The following is an 18,188-nucleotide window of genomic DNA, read 5'->3' as shown; positions in this document are numbered from 1 at the left end:
GGGGATGTGCCAGGGTATTTTAAACAGCCAGCTCTCATGGGAATTAATAGAGTGAGAACTCACTCATTACTCCTCCCACCTAGGGAGAGCACTAATCCATTCATGAGGGATCCATCCCCATGACTCAATCAGTTTCCAACACTGCCACACTGGGGATTAAATTTCCACATGAATTCTGGGAGGACAAAACATCCAAACTCCATCAGACATGCTAACTACCCAAAGTGCACAACAATCACTGCACAACATATGCATGTATTGAAACAACACACTTTACTCCACAAATATGTACAATTAAAATAATAAATTTAAATAAATAAAAAGAGCCTCTCCAGCTTCTCATGGCAAGGGAGGGGTTTACTTCTTCTTAAAGAATTTCTGTGGAATGTTGTCTGCAACCAAGGTGTATACAGACATTATTTGAGACTTTATGAAGCTCAGCTTGTTCCCAGAGCTAAGCTCAGCTTAGCTCTCAAAGGCTATGGATCTAAATGGATATATTATCCTATAGATTCATTCAGACACAAAATATGACCACTGGTAGCTGGAAACTAGTATTTCCATAAAGAATATGTTCCAAGTCCCCCAGTGGGGGTCTGAAACCACCGATAGTACTAAACCCTCTATATACCTTTTCCTACACACACACACACAAATTTATTTGGGTGCAGAAGGAGAGAGGGCAGTGCACATACTGAAGATGTACCAACCACATGCAACTAGGGAAGGAAGCCGTACCCATTGTCCTGATGTGAGAAGGACATACCTGTCCCTGAAGAAAAGGGAAGTACAGACACTAGCTCAGGGCACAGGGGTGGGTGTGAGAACCTTACCCAGGGAGGCTATAGGGGCCAAGTTCTCCAGCATCACGCTGTGGTACACATGTCTGAGCCTCATCAAGGAAACTCTATTCTTACAAAATGTACACAGCCACGTCTTCAAAGGTCACAGTGCTCTGCTAAGATGGGGACCGTTGAAACCCCAAACAGCCTCTCTTCCAAAGACCCATAGATCTATTTTCCCACACATCTACACCATACCTACACTCCTACCAAGCTCCCCATCTCAAAGGAGAAACCAGATCTTGGTGCAAGTAGTGCTTTTTTCCCCTTATGGGCTCTCTGATTGCAAGGTCCATCCATGAGCAACAGAGGCAAATATCTAAGCTATGAACCCACTATATAGAAAAGCACCTGAGTGGGTGCAGAGCTTCTCCCCTGGCATGGCCAATGTCAGCTAAACCCAGGTTTAGGGCCATCAGGAATACTCCCTCTGCAAGTGCACATCATTCTTCAGACTGCACATCCCTCCTGTCAGGACACTACAGCCACATCCATGGCTACCACCACCTCATTGCCCAACAACATAGGTCTCTCCACATGTTATCTTGGTGGCATTCCTACTCTAGGGTTATGGGGATGGCCAACCACAAGAGACTTAACACTGGACAGATGAGCACCACAATAGTTTCTTTCTTTTTTTACTTTTGGTGGCTGGCTGGTAGTAAAGATTGAACCCTGGTCCTTGGTGTTACCAGTACTACACTGTAATCAACTGAGCTAACTGGCCAGCCCCCAGTACTTTCTTAATCAAATATACACACAGCCTGAGAGAGGAGGAGACCACGCTCTACATAGAGCCCTGTGGGAGTTGCATTTAAGAAAAGAGTGAATGACCAGGGTTGATGGAATACAAGCTGTGTAAGATTAAGAAGGAAGAGTGGCCCCTTGTTCCTCAAGGAAGACACAATTTGCTTCTTTCAATAAGTAGAAGGTTGGTAAGGAACTGAAATCCCCTACAAAGGACTAAGCAGGACCTGCACCTGACCCCCTTGTTAAAAAGGGATGTTTGGCTAGGAGACATTATCCGCAAGAGCAGAGTGGGCAGAAGAGCTTCCATTCAGGACATTTGAGGTACTGCCTGTTTCACATGACAAGGCAGCACATAATATTGGCACTTAGTATTAGGCCTTATGACACAACTTGGCACACAGCATCCAGAATATGTTGGGGAAATTTGAATAGGATCTGATACCACTCCAAATCTCCCATGGAGTGGCCACCAAAAATCCTTCAAAAGTGACCACCAAAAATCCTTCAAAAGAAGACCTCCCTGTCTGGCTCTGTTCCTTGCCTCAGACTTAGCTTCACAGACCAACAGGTGGATGGATCTCCAATATCCATGGCCCTATTCCACTTCTGTGCTGCACTTGCTGTCCTCTCAGCAGTCACATCCTTGCTCTGTCCCTCATTCAAAAGCTCAGCTCCATTGGTCACATGCAGTAGGTCTAGTGGCTGTCACAGATGACCACATTTGCCTTGACCTTATCCTTCAGCCTGAATGAAATACCCTAGGTGCCACCAAAGATGTCACAAAATCCTGGTGAGTTCAGAATAATGAATAAGCCTAAGCTCCAGCTTGAGTGTCATCTATGCCTTTGCATCCATCTCATGTCTATAGTTCACTTCGATTCCTGAGCCCCTCCCAGATTTCCAGACCTGTATTCAGCTGCCTAATGATTGCCTCAACTCAGTTGTCACTGAAACATCTCAGACTCTTAACATGGTCAAAACAAAGATCCTGATATGAATATTACTCCTATTACATTCTTCATTGTCTCAGTTGATGGACATTCCATTTCTACAGCTGCTAAGATCAAAAACCTCGGGGTTTTCCCTGAGTCTTCTGTTTCATTTCCAACCATCCACATTAGGAAAACTAGTTGCCCCTTTTTAAAACATGCATCCAAAACCCAACTACAGTCCTGAGCCATTAACCCTCACCTGGACTATGGTAGTAGCCTCCACCCTGATCTTCCTTCCTCCTCCTGCCTCTACCCCACCGTCTCTTCTCCATTCTGCAACCAGATAAAGTCTGTTAAACCTTTGGTGAGATCACCTACCTCTTCTGATTCAAACCTCCTGTGTCTCTGGAACAGACACCCAATTTCTCAGGCAGTCATTCCTGTCCTGACTTCTGCTCTTCGTTCTCACCTGAAAAAAAGACCCCTGTGCTTTCTTGGACATTGGCATCTCAGTTTTACCTCCAAGCACGTGTGCATCCTGATAGCAGTTCTTGGGATAAACTTCCACACCTGTTTAGTTTGGTTGCCAGTCATGGGAACACTTCCATATATCCCAGGCATGGACTTAAGACATGGGTTTCTCCAGGGTCAGCAGATCTGATGACTAAGGGAGAGTGCTTGAGCCCAAGAAAACCACAAGCAGACAACATGTAGATGTGTTTGGGACCAGTGAGGGACTGGACACCTTCCACTTACCTGTGTAGGTTCCATAAACACTTCTGCATCCTTGGGACCTGTGGGAAGAGGCTGGCTTTGGGGGAATGCACGCATATCGGGGTTCGGAGAGTTCATGATTTCCTATGCCCTCCCTTGGTCAGGTGCCCGAAGTCAGTTGTTTAACCTCTGAGCCTGTTAACAGTCATGTGACTTTGAACAAAGATTCAGTCTCCCATTGCCTCACTGTCCTCACCACCCACTTACCCTTGGTCCAGATGAAGCTCCAAAGCCTCTAACTAAATGAACACTCCCAAAAGCAGCCAAAATGACCTCCATGAGAAGGACGCTGGAAGTCCCGTGCTGGATGTTAGTACCATATGGAAAAGCAACTCTTTTCTGAGCTTTCATTGGCTCAGTGACCCTGAATTCGGTGCAGAGGCTTCTGCTTAATGTAGTTTCCACACATCCAGAGGTCACGGGTAAGAGCATTCCATACCAGACTTCCAGGAGAAAAGGTCCAACTTGACAGAGAAGGCTGCAGGGCATCTCCAGATTCAGAGGAGAGGACAGGCTACCACTTCGTAAAAGAATCATGATCAGATTTCTGTCGGGTGTTGTCTGCAACTAATAAACAAAGAGTTTGGAAACATCTGATTTCATACTGTGAAGTTCAGCATGCTCCCAGAGGCTACAAATATTTCACATTCTCCCAAATGCTATGAATGCAAATGAACAACACATCATTCCATAGTCATTCAGACACAAAACTGTCCAAAGGAAGTAGGCACTAATGAGCATTGCCATATTTCAATTCAAATGAATGTCCTCTAAAGCATGCACCAGTGTATATTTGGTCAGGGACAAAAGAAAATATACTCTAGACTGGTCAGTTAGCTCAGCTGGTTAGAGTGCAGCCTTGTAACACCAAAGTGAGTGGTTTGGATCCGCATTAATGGTGAGCCACCAAAAAGAAAAAAAAAAAAAAAGAAAAACAGAAAAAAAGGAAATTATACTCCATGTAGGGCCACATCGAGAAAATATAAGGGCTCATTGCTTAGCTCAGTTGGGTAGAGCACAGCCTCCTCACACCAAGTTCACGGGTTCAGATTTCCATACCAACCAGCTGCGACCCTGAAAAAAAACAAAAGAGAAAGAAATGTTAGGCTACTGTAAAGTCAAAGTTCGAACACAGACTCTACCTGTGGTTCCCACATAAAAGATGTCTTCTGCCTGCATAGTCAATTATTCTGTCCAATTCATTCAGCAATATTTTATCCATTTAATATTTGTTACTTCATAGCCTGATATATATTCAATTCTTTCTGAAAATCTAACAGCAATCCAAAAAGAGAATAATGATATTGTGATATTATCATTTATTGTAAGAAATATGTATTTTTGTGTGTGCCCCTAGTTCCTGGGACAGAGCTCCTAAAACCCTTGTAATATTCACTGCGATAGGGGTACTACATGCATCTTTTTTCCAATATGTGGTCTTTGACAGTGGTTTCTGAAACACAACCCCTAATCTCTTGGATTTTCCTGGTTGATAGAAGTGTCTTTTATTCTAATGAGGCTACCCTTGGTGGGCTTCTGGATTGGGGCTGTTCACCAAAAAGACTTTCAAACCAACCTCCCGTCCCCTGAGAGGGGAGTGGGGGCTGAAGACTGAGTGAAACACATCCATTTTATGAAGTCTCCCATAAAAATCCTTGAACTACAGGTTTGGAGAGCTTCTCAGTTCATGAACGCAATGAAGATGGCATACCCAGAGAGGGCATGGTCTGTGTCCCTTCACTTACCTTGCCCTATGCACCTCTTCCACCTGCCTGTCCCTGTAAGAAAATAATCTAAGTGATTCATTTTCAGAAATGATTCAGGCCTGGCCCAAATGTCTGACTGATCCAGCCCATTCCGGGAGGGTCACTGAACAGATAGAGCTCTCCTTGAGATGGTAATTAGTTACTAGCCCTTATTGTTTTTTTCAAACAGATAAAGCTGTCCTTGAGATGGTGATTAGTTAGTAGTCCTTATTGTTTTCTTCATTCCCTGGTGTTTCTTCTTTCACAGGGTTTTAGCAGGCCTTTTTCTTGGACATGTCCTGAGCCCTCAGACAAAGCAATTTCTTACAAGGAGGTAATAAATCAGGGTAATCTTAGGTGTTGTCCTGTGGTACTCTCAGCCAATGAGGAACTGGAGGGGGAGACTTGCATACTAGGGAATAAATTGCCTGCTATGGCCCTTTTCCGTGTGCCTGCCCTTCAGACACCCAAACCTTATAAGGCCATAATTAAAGTCTCACTTTGCTGTACCTCTTGTCTTTGTGTCCATTCTTTGGCATTGGATGGGTGAGGGCATTTCTCACAGTCCCTGAGTTATGTCCTTTATAATTAAGGGATAGATGCAAGTAAAGTATTTCCCCAGTGCCGTGAGCCATTTGAGGAAATTACTGATTCCTAAGAAGGGGTCATGGGAACCCCTGGGGTGAAGCTAGTTAGTCAGAAGTATGGGAGAAATGGACCTGCAATTGGCATCTGAGGTGGGGGCAGTGTTGTGGGACTGAACGCTTAACGTGTGGCATCTGATGCTGACTCCAGGTAGATAGTATTAGAATTGAATTGTAGGACACCCAGCTGGTGCTGGAGAAGTGGTCAATGTGGAGAAACCCCCAAACACTGAGTGACAGAACTGAAGTTTTGAGAGTGGTATGAGTATGGAAGGAGAAAATAGTTTCCACCCCCCCATGTTAATGAAGCACATATGCAAAAAGTGCTCTTCACCCCAAGGTATTGGGAATATCTTAGATTTATGGTTTCCTTTCCTTTGTGAAACGTGGTATCATTACTCTTGTGATTGCACAAACTCTTCCGCACAGAAAATTGATATTATCTCAGAAAATCAGTTGTAAAATGAAATTTACTGGAAACTGTTAACAATTACTATGAAGTGATTCAAAGTTGGAGGCAGTAATGGCTTTGGGTGGGCTGGCCAATTAGCTCTCTTGGAAGAGCATGGTGATGATCACACCAAGGTCAAGGGTTCAGATACCACCACCCAACAGCTGACAAAAAAAAAATGTGATTCTTCATTCTTGAAAACATTGAGCACTACCAGGGTGGGGGGAGAGTTAAAGGAGACCTTTACAGTAGCCAGAATAGAAAAACTAAACAGCAAAGATGAGGTGTCATATTTATTTACTGCTATAACAAATGATCAGTTGCTTTCAGACACTTAATATAGGTGCATGGTAGACAATGGGGCATGAGAGAGAGACAAGGACCCCTTTCCTCATGAGACTTACTTTGTATAAAAGGAAGACAGACAAGAAACATAAAAGAAGAAACATTCGATTAGATAGTATATTAGAATGTAATAGACAAATTGGAAAAAAGAAAACAGGATGAGTGTTATTAGAGGTATAACATGGGATGTAATATTACAAAGCACAGTAAGGAAGCCTTCTTAGTAAGAGGGCCATTGAGCAAACACTTGAAGGATATTGAAGGATGAGCCATCTGGATATTTTGGGAATAAATTATGGGCAGAAGCAGCAGGTGACTATGTGGCTGTGGTAGGTGGATAGGACATGGGTGCTTCATTCTCTAATGAAATATGTCTGATAGAGGGCACAGAGTGGAGTCATGCAGAGATATATGAGGGTATTTCAAAAAGATCATGTAAAAATATAATTGAAAAATAATATGAATCTTCCCATGAACTTTTTGAAATACCCTCATAGAAAACATGCCAACTTTCATTATCAGCTGCTTCACTACTAGCTCATAAAAATTCTCCAAGCTAAGGGTGAAAATCACAACAAAATAATGTAGCACACATCATTTTTCTAGCTTGATCAGAAACCTCTCCTGATTGTGATAAGTTCTAAAAAGAGATATCCTTTGGTAAGAATTTGCTGTGAGGCACAATCCCCCCTGTTCGCCTGTCCACTGCAGATTATTTATTTCATTAGAAATGCTGAAGGAAGGTGGGATAATCTACTTATAGTACTTGATATATTTGGGGGCTTTGTTAACATGGACTGACATGGAATTCATCCAGAAAATGAAGAAGCTTTTCAGGTTATTTTTTCTCTTACACCCTGTTGTTCAAAACTAAGTAGGGGATCATCACATTGAGTGGCCCAGAGTTATGGTTCCAAAATCGGACAGATTAGAATAATCTGAGGACATTTTAAAAAGTACACAGGCCAGGCATCTTCAATTGCAGTGAGCCTGAGCCTATGTACCCTTTGTTACTTCTGCAAGTCATGCATACACACACGAGAAATGAAGAACCAGTGACCTACAGTAGTCGCTTAGCAAGATATGAGCCTGAGTCAGTGTGCTCTGTGTTAGTTCCCCAGATGATGCGGATGTCCTAAGTATAAAGAATATAGGAATCACAGATAAAACATATAGTCTATTAGTGGATATAATACAAATGATTATTATATAATATATGATATAACACAACATAAAATGTAGCTTAAATGAAATAATATAAAATGATATGACATATGAAATTTGATATGGTATACTTTGTTACAGTGTGGTGATATATATAATATAACATAATAATGACAGTACCCCAGGGCTGAGATAGAGCACTCCTGGAAAAGACTCTACTTCCCCGCTTGGGTTGTGACCTTATTGAGGAGAACATCACCTCATTACGTGGCAAGGAAGTTGATGCAATGCAGCAATGGCAGAACTTGGTGAAACCTGCTCTCTGGAACATGACAGAAATCTTCCATCTATGGTGCTAGGGAAAGTAGATTACAAGGAGGAAACTCAATGGAGGCATGCTGCTGCTAACCTACCTGAAGGAGGGCCCTGATGGGAAGCTGCAGGAGAATAGGTTTTACTGACTACCGAGAACTCCATGAGGTAGATGCTGGATTAGCTGCTGGTATGGCAAAAGTGGAGCAGCCATGCCCAGCAGGGGCCTAGTATAGAGGAAGCTGCCCATGCAGAGAAGCTGGGCACTGGGAAAGTCAAGTGCACTGCAGGGACTTCTCTGGATCTTCATGACAGTCAACAACATGGTGATTTCTTTTTCTATATCCTCATACTTGGTAACTTTCTTTCATTGCATTATCTTGTAGGGGAGTTTAAACTCGACCCTCACATTCCTAATGGTCCCAGGAGAGGCCTAAGAATTAAATCGACACAGGATACACTAACAGGAGAAAAGCATACAAATTTAATGTAAGTTTTACATAACTCAGGAGCTCTCATGAGAAAATGAAGACCCAAAGAAATGGCAAAGTCTACATGCTTTTGTCCTGGTTTGAACCAAGAGAGGCAATTATGGGAGAGTAACTAAATTATGTGTAAAGGCTAAAGGCATAGAAGGATTATTTTAACAAGGTCTGTTTGTACAGAATTTTCTAGGTTATGATTCCCCATCAACATTTCTCTCTGCTGATAAAAGGAGAGCATATTTCACATTGGAATCTTTTCCTTTTGTTTTCAGGAAGAAAGGGGGAAAATTAGAATTCCCTTCATGCAAACGCTATTTTTTAAGTGCCGTTAGCTCAAAGTAATCCTTATGAAATCTGGGGACAGATCCCCAAATTCCGCTAGCTCTTCCCTGGCCCAAGTCAGAATAGGCCTCTGCTGGGGGAAGGAGGAAGTAGCAGAGGAAAAACTGCTTGACTAAGCCTGAGCTGAATTCTTAGGAAGGCCGATAAGACTTGCTTAACAATAAGGTGAAACCAAAATTAACTGAAGGCATGTTTCTTTTTTACAGTAGACAAAATATGAAGATTCAACATGTTTGTTCCTTACGATAATGACTAGAGATAACATCGCTGAAGTCAGTTCTGAAATGTTCCAGAGCACTGTTCTCACAAGACCACTTTGAAGCAGTACAGCCTCAGACTTAGAGGAGCCCTGGAAAACTGTCTCAAGATGCCAGAAACAATTACACTGACTTCATCGCTGACCAATGAGACACCCACACAGTTCCTGGGACCTTTTCCCAAATTAATCTGCAAGTATCTGTGATTTCAAGCTCTTGGGGAGTTCTAGATCTTTATGCTTCTTCAGCTGCCTCAGTCTCCCTGAAGGACCCCTTAGACAAATGTGGTTCTTTACTCCTGCAATCCTCGGAATTAGAGACTGTTTATTTATTTGGTGTAGAGGACAAGGAATCCCTCTGGGTTTGGAATACTTCTGTCAAAATGGCATATTTTTGGGTGACATATCCTGCCATGCTTCAATCTCCAAAAATCCTGATTATCTCCACTAAAGAACACAACAAATTTACACTCAACAATCTTTATGTAATTATTAATGCAAGCTAATTTATGTGTAGAAAACAAGATCAATGAGGGCAATGGTCGTGGATCTCTTAACCCAGAGTATCAAGACTCCTAACAGAGTACCTGGCATTTAATAGTCACCCAGGAATGAGGAGAGTGTAATTGATTTTCTTGGGGAGAAATGAAGTCTTTAGATGCATGAGAAGATTGAAAAAGATACTGTTTCTTTCCCAGCTGGAAAAGCAGAAGTGTTAGACTCGGGTGTCACTGCTGATAAGCACAAAGGGACTGAATGTTGGAAAACATGAAGTCACAAGCAAAGAGATGAGCACCAGCTGCTGGCCCGGATCCATCAAAGAAAGACAGACAGTCAAAATGGAGGAGACTGAGTAAAATACAATAAAGGAGCTCACCAGGATCAGGATGGTGCATGTGGCTCTGGCTTCGTGGGAACGTCTGGGCTTGGAGAGGCTGCTGCTGTGGATGTATTGGACTCGCTGCTTATGCCTTTGTAGGATAAAGACCATGGAGCCACTAGCCCAGGCCATGAGGCCCAAACTTATTGCATCCAATGAAGAGAATATGAATGAATGTAGTCCACCTGTAAATTTATCAGAAATGGAGGCAGAGCAGTAGCCAAAATTTCTGCTCATAAAACTTATATTTTTTCCATTTAGTGACTCAGTCATACTCAAAGGAACTACTGTGTTTAACAGGAGATGCAGGATCCAGACAAATAAGCAACAGAAACCAATGCACTTTGGGGATCTCATTCTGATCTCCAACCTTGCATAATAATTGGAAGAAAGCTTGACAGTCTGGAAGACACTCAGGAGGCAGGTGGTGCTGAGGGAAACCCCCCTGCCCACTCTGTGAAGATAAAAGACAACTTTACAGGCAGCATCATCCAGGACATATTTCTGTCCAAAAGATGCCATTGTCTGGGGGATCCCTTTGGAGAAGAGCACCAAGGAGTTGGCGAAGACCAGCTGGTTGAGAATCAAGTCTGTGGGTCTCACTTGGTGTCCGGTGAGCAGAATAAAGTTATAAAGACAAAGGAGGAAGGAATTTCCCAGGATTCCAATGCTGGCCTGAGTGAGGAAGATGATCTCCATCTCCAGGTTAGGAGAAACCATCACATCAATTCCTACGGGACGCTGATTTCTACTGACATCTGAGGAATGAGTAGAGGAATGAAAGAAGCATTACCATGATTGTGGCTGGTAGTTTCCTGTGCTTAAAGGAACACAGAGTTTTTCACTCTCAGTGGATACTAATAATATATGCTAATGTGTGCAAAGATTATTTACTGAAGAGCTATTATGTAAACAACCTCAACGTCAATTAGTAAGCAAGCCGATGTGAGAAGGCTGCACACTGTATGATTCCAACTGCATGACGTTGTGGAAAAGGCAAAGTTATGGAGACATTGAATAATCGGTGGTTGCCGGCATAAAGAGGGAGGGAGGGATTAACAGGTGGAGCACAGAGGAATTTTAGGGCAGTGAACCTGCTGTGTGTGATATTATCATGGTGAGTTCATGTCATTTTACATTTGTATAAACCCATAGAATGTAGAACACCAATATAAACTACAAATTTTGGGTACTAATGATGTGTCAACATAGGTCCATCAAGTATGATAAATATATCATTCTGTGGGGAAGGTTGACTAAGGGGGATGATATGCATGCGGGGGGCAGGAGTATAGGGAAATCTCTGTACCTTCTGCTCAGTTTTGTTGTGAACCTGAAACTGCTCTAAATAATAAAGCATATTAAAAATGATGAAGAATTTCAACATGTATATGTATTTTTTATAACGATAAAATGTTTTTATTTATAACAAGATAAATATAAAGAAAAAGCAATTGACCTATGCTCTTTTAGGAGCAGACTGTGACCATGGTGGAGGGACAGGGTAGAACCTACACTTCTATCAATTAATTTTATGTTGTTTTTTTTGACATTTTAACAAATGTAACAATCTAATTAGAAATCAGCATTAAATCTCAAATATTTCAAACATAAAGGCACAGCAATATTCAAAATATTCCACAGTTTGTATGTTTTAAAAATATTTTAGAAATTTTAATCCACTTTAAATAACTGAATAGTTAATGGTAAATTTTGAAATCAATAAATCAAATAAATCTGTATTATATTGATTGTCTAATCACTTATACTTTGATGAACCACATTTAATGTGGACTGGTTTTTTTAAGAATGTAAAAATTGAAAGCTTACCAGTGCATTAACATGAGAATTCATTGAAATAAAAAAGCTTTTTGATTTTTCAAGTAGTTCTCCATTGCTTACATTATATTAAATAAATAATTATTATAAAAGTAAAACTTGCATTAAATGTTTGGGGGAGGAAAAAAATGACTCTTAATAAACCAAAATGTAAATATGGGAACAGAAAATTTGGTGTGTGGAATAAAACCCTACAGCATTGGTCATTTTGCACTTCATCATTATAAATTGGATGAGTTTCAATAGGGTTAGGGTAAGTAGAAGTTAGTAAAAGGAGATTTCCCAGGACATTTGAAGATGAATCAAAATATTTCTGGGAAATGCACCAACTGATATGTGTGCTCTCAGTCTTGGTTACAGAGCAAGTAAATCAGAGGGGAAAGTGTGCAGCAATGTCATACGGATAGAGATTGGTTAAAAAATTTTCAGTAAATATACTGATTTACTCAGCACTCTCTAAGACTGAACAAAATCTAGGAAATTGCTAGTACAATAAAAATACTAACAAATTAGCGTGATGAAGAACAATAACAGGATTGTGAAAAGAAAAAAATTGAAATGTTTATTATACAATTTTTCAAATAAGCAAATAATATATAAGTATGCCAACTGACTTGATATGAGAATTAATAAAAGTTGGATTACTAGAGCTACAACAAGAAAAGCCAAAATATCCTAAAATTGCTCTTATTGCTGAACACTTTGCCCTTTACAAAGTGCAGTTTTCAAAAACAAATACAGGGTCTTAAATCCTCCCTGATTACAGAGGTTCTATGGGACCACAATTAGGTTTAATTAAGAAAATTTCACTCTCTTTCACACACAATCTTAAGAATTGTAGCTGTTACTCTAGAAACCTATATTGATTTGGAATTACCTGAGCCCTTTCCAAAGAAGGAAGAAAACTACTAATGACAATTAAGGTGTTATGTACATATAAAATATGCTTTCATACAGGGTATCATTTAGGGATTGAGATTCTATACATCCCTGATTATCCTGCTATTTGAAACTTACAATGTTTTATTCACATGTTTAATTGTGTCTCTCCTTTCTCTAAATGGGACAGAAGTTTGAATTCTAGCAGTCATGAGAGACACGTTTTCATAAAACCCCCATAGATTCCATTGCAAATCATGCTCCACAAAGGGTAAAAATGCATATCCAACAGTGTTACAAAGACACTACTAAATGTCCACTCATCAGCTGTGAGGAAATAAATCTGCCTTCTTGCTCTTCACTGCATGTGGAGTGAAGCTCTGAGAGTGACGTTGTGATTTTGCGTGTTCAGTCAGGGATGAGAGGAGGAGTAATGCAGACAGGTTGTTAGAGAAAACGTGGAGAGATTCTAGGCAGCCCTAACAAGAAGATGGGTTGGCACCATGCCTCTGGCTCCCTCGGAATATGTCCTATCTGTCTCTCTTTGCTGGTATTTGTGTTCCACCCCCAGAAAGCAGAATTGTTTTTCTGCATAACATGTCTCATTTAATTTTCTGGGACATAGTCTACTCCTTCTAAGAATGTGATATTTAGCTGGGAATGGTGGTTACTTACTAAATCGACATTTTCTGCCAGGACGGTGGCTCCAGTGACAGCTTCTGTGCAGGTGTGGAAGGTAGGCATCTGAACCTGATATAGAGGTTCGGGATTCCATGACCTCATCTCCTTGGTGGGAAGTGATTATCACTTCACCTGAAAGTTCAATGACAGGGTCTGCAGATTATCCCTGGAAAACATTGTGGAATAAGCAAATTACAGAAAGTTATTAGTGTTCATTAGTGAAGTTATACATTGAGAATAACACAAATTGCTAAAAGAAAGAGTTCTGTGGAGCCTGAAAACAGGTAAGTCTCAATGGGAGATAAGTAGAGGAGACTGAGCTCTAAGATGTGAGACAATTAAGTTGAGCCCATGACTTCGCTGACACTTGCCTAAAATTAAATTCATCTTTCTATAAAGTGTGACTTTTCCATTTTAATTCATGGGAACTTTGAGGAAAATTAAACTTGGTGTAAAAGAAATAAGGTGAGAATGAGTGTAGAAAGAACTGGTTGAGTGGAAGGAACACCACAGTTTCCAGTTGTCTCATTGCTTCAACATTTACTGAAATTGTATGTGGCCCAGAGGCTCTTCTAGAGATGCAGCATATATCAGTGAACACAGTCTCTGTAGTTGTGAACCTACAGAGAGTGTGTTCACACGCAGCCTTTGTTTGACTTGAGGGGAGTAGCCAATAAGTAACAAAGAAAATATTACATATTGTGCAGTAACTTATAAGGCAACAGCTACTGTGGAAATTTGAGAGTACATCAAAAAGTTGATGGAGAATTTTGTATGCTCTTTCTATACTTTGTGTATGATTTTTCAATTCTATTTTCCCACAAACTTTTTGAAGTCCTTTTGTATAAAGAAGAGCAGCAAAAGTAATAACAAAGATGTGGGGTAAGAAAATGTCTGTAGGAAATAGAAGGGTCAGGGTTGTTCTCACGGTGAAGGTGATATTCGAGCACACATTTAAAGGAGGGGCGGGGAGGAAATTAGAATACATGGGGAAGAAATGGCCAGCACAATGTCCTAAGGGCAGGGGCTTGCCTGGATGACACATGTGTCCATTGTGTCAGTTCAAGGGTGGCTGCTAATATTTTCTGGTGGGTTTTGATAGACTGCACCATATAGAAATCTTCCTACTAGGGGCACATTTGAACAAGTGCACCCCCATGCCTCTACCCCAGAACTCATTGTCAACTACTTTTTTGGCTTTTCCTCCCTTGCCAGGGCTGCTGCCCTGGAAAACACACACACACACAGACACACACACACACACACACACACACACACACACACACACACACACACACGGGCACTTTAGATACTAATTTTTCTGCACAACATTGATGACCAGCTTGTAGCTCCTCCCACTGGAAAAAAACGTTGCTCCTCCCCCGTCTTTCATCCCAAATGTGCCTCTGATGCAGCTGCTATCCATTACACTTCCACCATAAATCGAAATGACACACACAGAAGTGAAATCCAGGCTTTCTCCTCCTCCAGCTGTGCAGAACGCCCAGTGTAGCCACTGCAGTGAGCTGTTACTACCATGGTGGATGACAAGGGGCCCCAGCTACTTCTTCACACCAGGCTCTCTGAACCTGATCCAGTTTAATTCTGGCTGTACTCTTCTAACTAACAATGGAATACAACAGGACACTTCTGACTTTATGATTCCGTTCGTCCAAGAGAACTCTGCTCATAATGGGCCATTCCAAAGGCATGGAGATTTGATGCCCCATATTCATAAGTGTTCTGTTCTTATGTGGGCACAATGACAACACTGGCGTTGTTTCACAATGGTGTACAGGCATACCTCATGTTATTATACTTGCTTTGTAGTGCTTAGCAGATATCATGCTTTTTACAAATTGAAGGTTTGTGTCAATCCTGCATCAAGCTAAGTCAATCAGTGCCATTGTTCCAGCAGCATGTGCTTGTGTTGTGTTTCTGTGTCACATTTTTATAAACCTCACTGTATTTCAGATGTTTTCTTTGTTATCTGAGATGGTGATCTGAAGTCAGTGAGCTTTCTTTTTTTTTAAAAAATGTTTTATTGAATCATAATTGATTGTACATATTTTTGGGGTTCAACATTGACATATGTTGATCAAATCAATATTACTATTATATGTATTGTTATGAATCATATTTATTCTTTATGCCCCTTCCCCAATCTCTCTCTATCCCACACTTACTCCCCTTTCCTACTCCTGATAACCCTAGATTTCTTCTCTCCTTCTTAAATGCTAATGGTTACTCTGTTGATTTGTTGCCTAGATGATCTGTCTAATGCTGAGAAATGTTCAGGTCCCCCAATATTATCATAGAGCAGATGCTTCTTCTGTCACTCTGGAATGGGCTTTGTGGAGAGAGACATCCTCTTCTTTTCTTTGGTCTCTGCTGGTGACTCTCCTTGTGTAAATGTAATTTAGTGGCTGGCAGACCATTTGTGTGGTGGTTGTGGCAGCTAGCCACTTTTGTGGCAGCTGTGGTTATTGTGGTGGCTGGGGTGGGTCACCCATATGGAGGTAATGTTTTTGGCATGCTCCTTGGTGCTGGCAGTGTGCCTGGTTGTGGGGGGCAGTCCAGTACCCGGCTTCATGCCTTCAGGCCCAAAACAGGCCCCAAGACACTGGTGGTGTGTCTGGTTGTGGGAGGGGGTCTGGTCCCTGACTCCATGCCTCTGGTCCCTGGTTGGGCCCAAAGGTACTGGCAGTGTGCCTGGGCAGGAACTAATTTTTTGTCCTTTGCTTACTTCTAAGCACATGGGAGAACTTCTTGTGGGGACCAGTATTTGAGCTGTGTGGTTGAGCTAAATTGCTGCTTTGTTGCTGATTCCCTAGGGAAGGGCTTTTGTGCAGCTCAGGTTTTAATGGTTGACCTTATAGGTACTTCTGGCTCTCCAGAGACTTGGTGCACCTGGGTTGTGTAGAAACTCTGATCTGGGCCTGAGTCTTTTCATCAATCTGTACCCCATGCAATTCTATATTCCCAACCAGTCTATTTTGAATGGCCTTCACTGATTAGGGTGCTGGTCAGATGACCTTGTTGTGTCCCAGTGTTCCAGTGGTGGGCCCATCTCTCCTACTGCCTGTGCTGCAAACACTTCCCATGTGCTGGTCCCTTGCAATGACTCACTGGCCTCTGAGTAGCTCCTTTTCTTCGATTGTTGTGGCTCCTCATTCCTATGTGGGTCCACGGGAACCCTATTAGTGGTCTTGCTGGCCTAAGGGCCACCATGGCCCACTTCTCCCCTGCCTCCTCCAAGCAACTCCATCAGAAGAGCACAACTGCGGCTTTTCCCAGCTGCTGCTCCTGTGCACTCAGCAGCTCCAGCCTTAAAGTGGCTGCAGCACAAAATGGTCAGAGTGGTTTTTCTTTCTCTCGTTGAGGCTTCTCCCACATTTATGCATTCTGTAGATCTCTCCACCTCTTCCCCTGAGCTCTAGGAGCCCCAGCTTGGCTGTCATTGCTTTTTCATAGTTGTAAATTGGTTGATTTATGGGAGAGAGTGACGCTGGGGACTGTCTATTCTGCCACCTTGACTGGAAGTCTGCAATCAGTGATGTTTGATTTACTGTTGTAATTGTTTTGGAGTGCCATGAACTGCACTCATGTAAGATGGTGAATTTAATCAATAAATGTTTGGGTTCCAGCTGTTCCACTGAACAGCCATTCCCTGTCTATCTCCCTCTCCTTGGGCTTCCCTACTCCCTGAGACACAAAAATATTGAAATAAGGTCAATTAATAACCCTACAATGTCATCTAAATGTTCAAGTGAAAGAAAGAGTCTCATGTTTCTCACTTTAAATGAATATCTAGAAATGATACGATTAGTGAGGAAGACATGTCAAAAACTGAGATTGGCTGAAAGCTAGGCCTCTTGCAGCAAACAGCCAATTTGTGAATGCAAAGGAAAAAGTTCTTGAAGGAATTTCAAAGCCCTACTCCAGTGAACACACAAACGATAAGAAAGCAAAACAGCCTCATTGCTAATAAGGGGTAAGTTGCAGTGGTTTGGACAGAAGATCAAACCAGCCACAACACTGCCTTAAGCCAAACACTAATCCAGAGCAAAGCCCTACTTCAATTCTGTGAAGGCTGAGAGAGGTGACAAGGCTGCAGAAGAAAGGTTTGAAACTAGCAGAGCTGTGTTCATGAGGTTTAAGGAAAGAAGCTGTCTCCATACAGAAAAGTGCAAGGTGAAGCAGGAAGTGCTAATGCTGAAGCTGCAGCAAGTTATTTGGAAGATCTAGCTACCATCTTTGATGAAGTTGGTTACACTAAACTACAGATTTTCAGTGTAGACAAAACAGGCTTATATTGGAAGAAGATGCTACCTAGGACTTTCGTAGTTGGAGACAAGTCAGTGCCTGGCTTAGAAGCTTCAAACTTCAGGATGAATCCCTTGTTAGGGGCCAACGCAGCTGGTGACTTTAAGCCAATGTTTGTTTATCACCCTGAAAATCCCAGGGCCCTTAAAACATATGCTAATTATTCTTGGTTTGTGCTTTATAATTGGAACAACAAAGCCCGAATCTGTTCACAGCATGGCTTACTGCATATTTTAAGCCCACTGTCAAGATCTACTACTCAGAAAAAGATTCTTTTCAAAATATTACTGCTTGCTGACAATGCACCTACTCATTCAAGAACTGATGGAAATCTGTAAGATTAATGTCGTTTTCATGCTCATATAACATCCATTCTGCAGCTCATGGATCCAGGAATAATTCTGACTTTCAAGTCTTATTATTTAAGAAATACATTTTGTAAGGATATAGCTGCCATAGATAATGATTATTCTGATAGAGCTGTACAAAATTAATTGAAAACATTCTGGAAGGGTTCACTATTCTAGATGTCAATCTGAAC

The 18,188-nt window shown here is 41.6% G+C and overlaps 1 protein-coding gene across 1 annotated transcript; it reads right to left on the bottom strand.

Moving 5' to 3' along the window:
- Positions 1-9,757: 9,757 nt before the first annotated feature.
- Positions 9,758-10,642, bottom strand: LOC134373958 (vomeronasal type-1 receptor 1-like). The gene has a single exon (XM_063092059.1). It carries the CDS (start codon positions 10,640-10,642, stop codon positions 9,758-9,760), a length of 885 nt encoding a protein of 294 aa, XP_062948129.1.
- Between the last annotated feature and the right edge of the window lie 7,546 nt (positions 10,643-18,188).

The sequence above is a fragment of the Cynocephalus volans genome, chromosome 3, assembly GCF_027409185.1.
Source record: "Cynocephalus volans isolate mCynVol1 chromosome 3, mCynVol1.pri, whole genome shotgun sequence".
Classification (NCBI taxonomy): Eukaryota; Metazoa; Chordata; class Mammalia; order Dermoptera; family Cynocephalidae; genus Cynocephalus; species Cynocephalus volans.
Note: the sequence above shows the minus strand (reverse complement) of the source record. Positions and strands in the feature narration are given on the sequence as shown.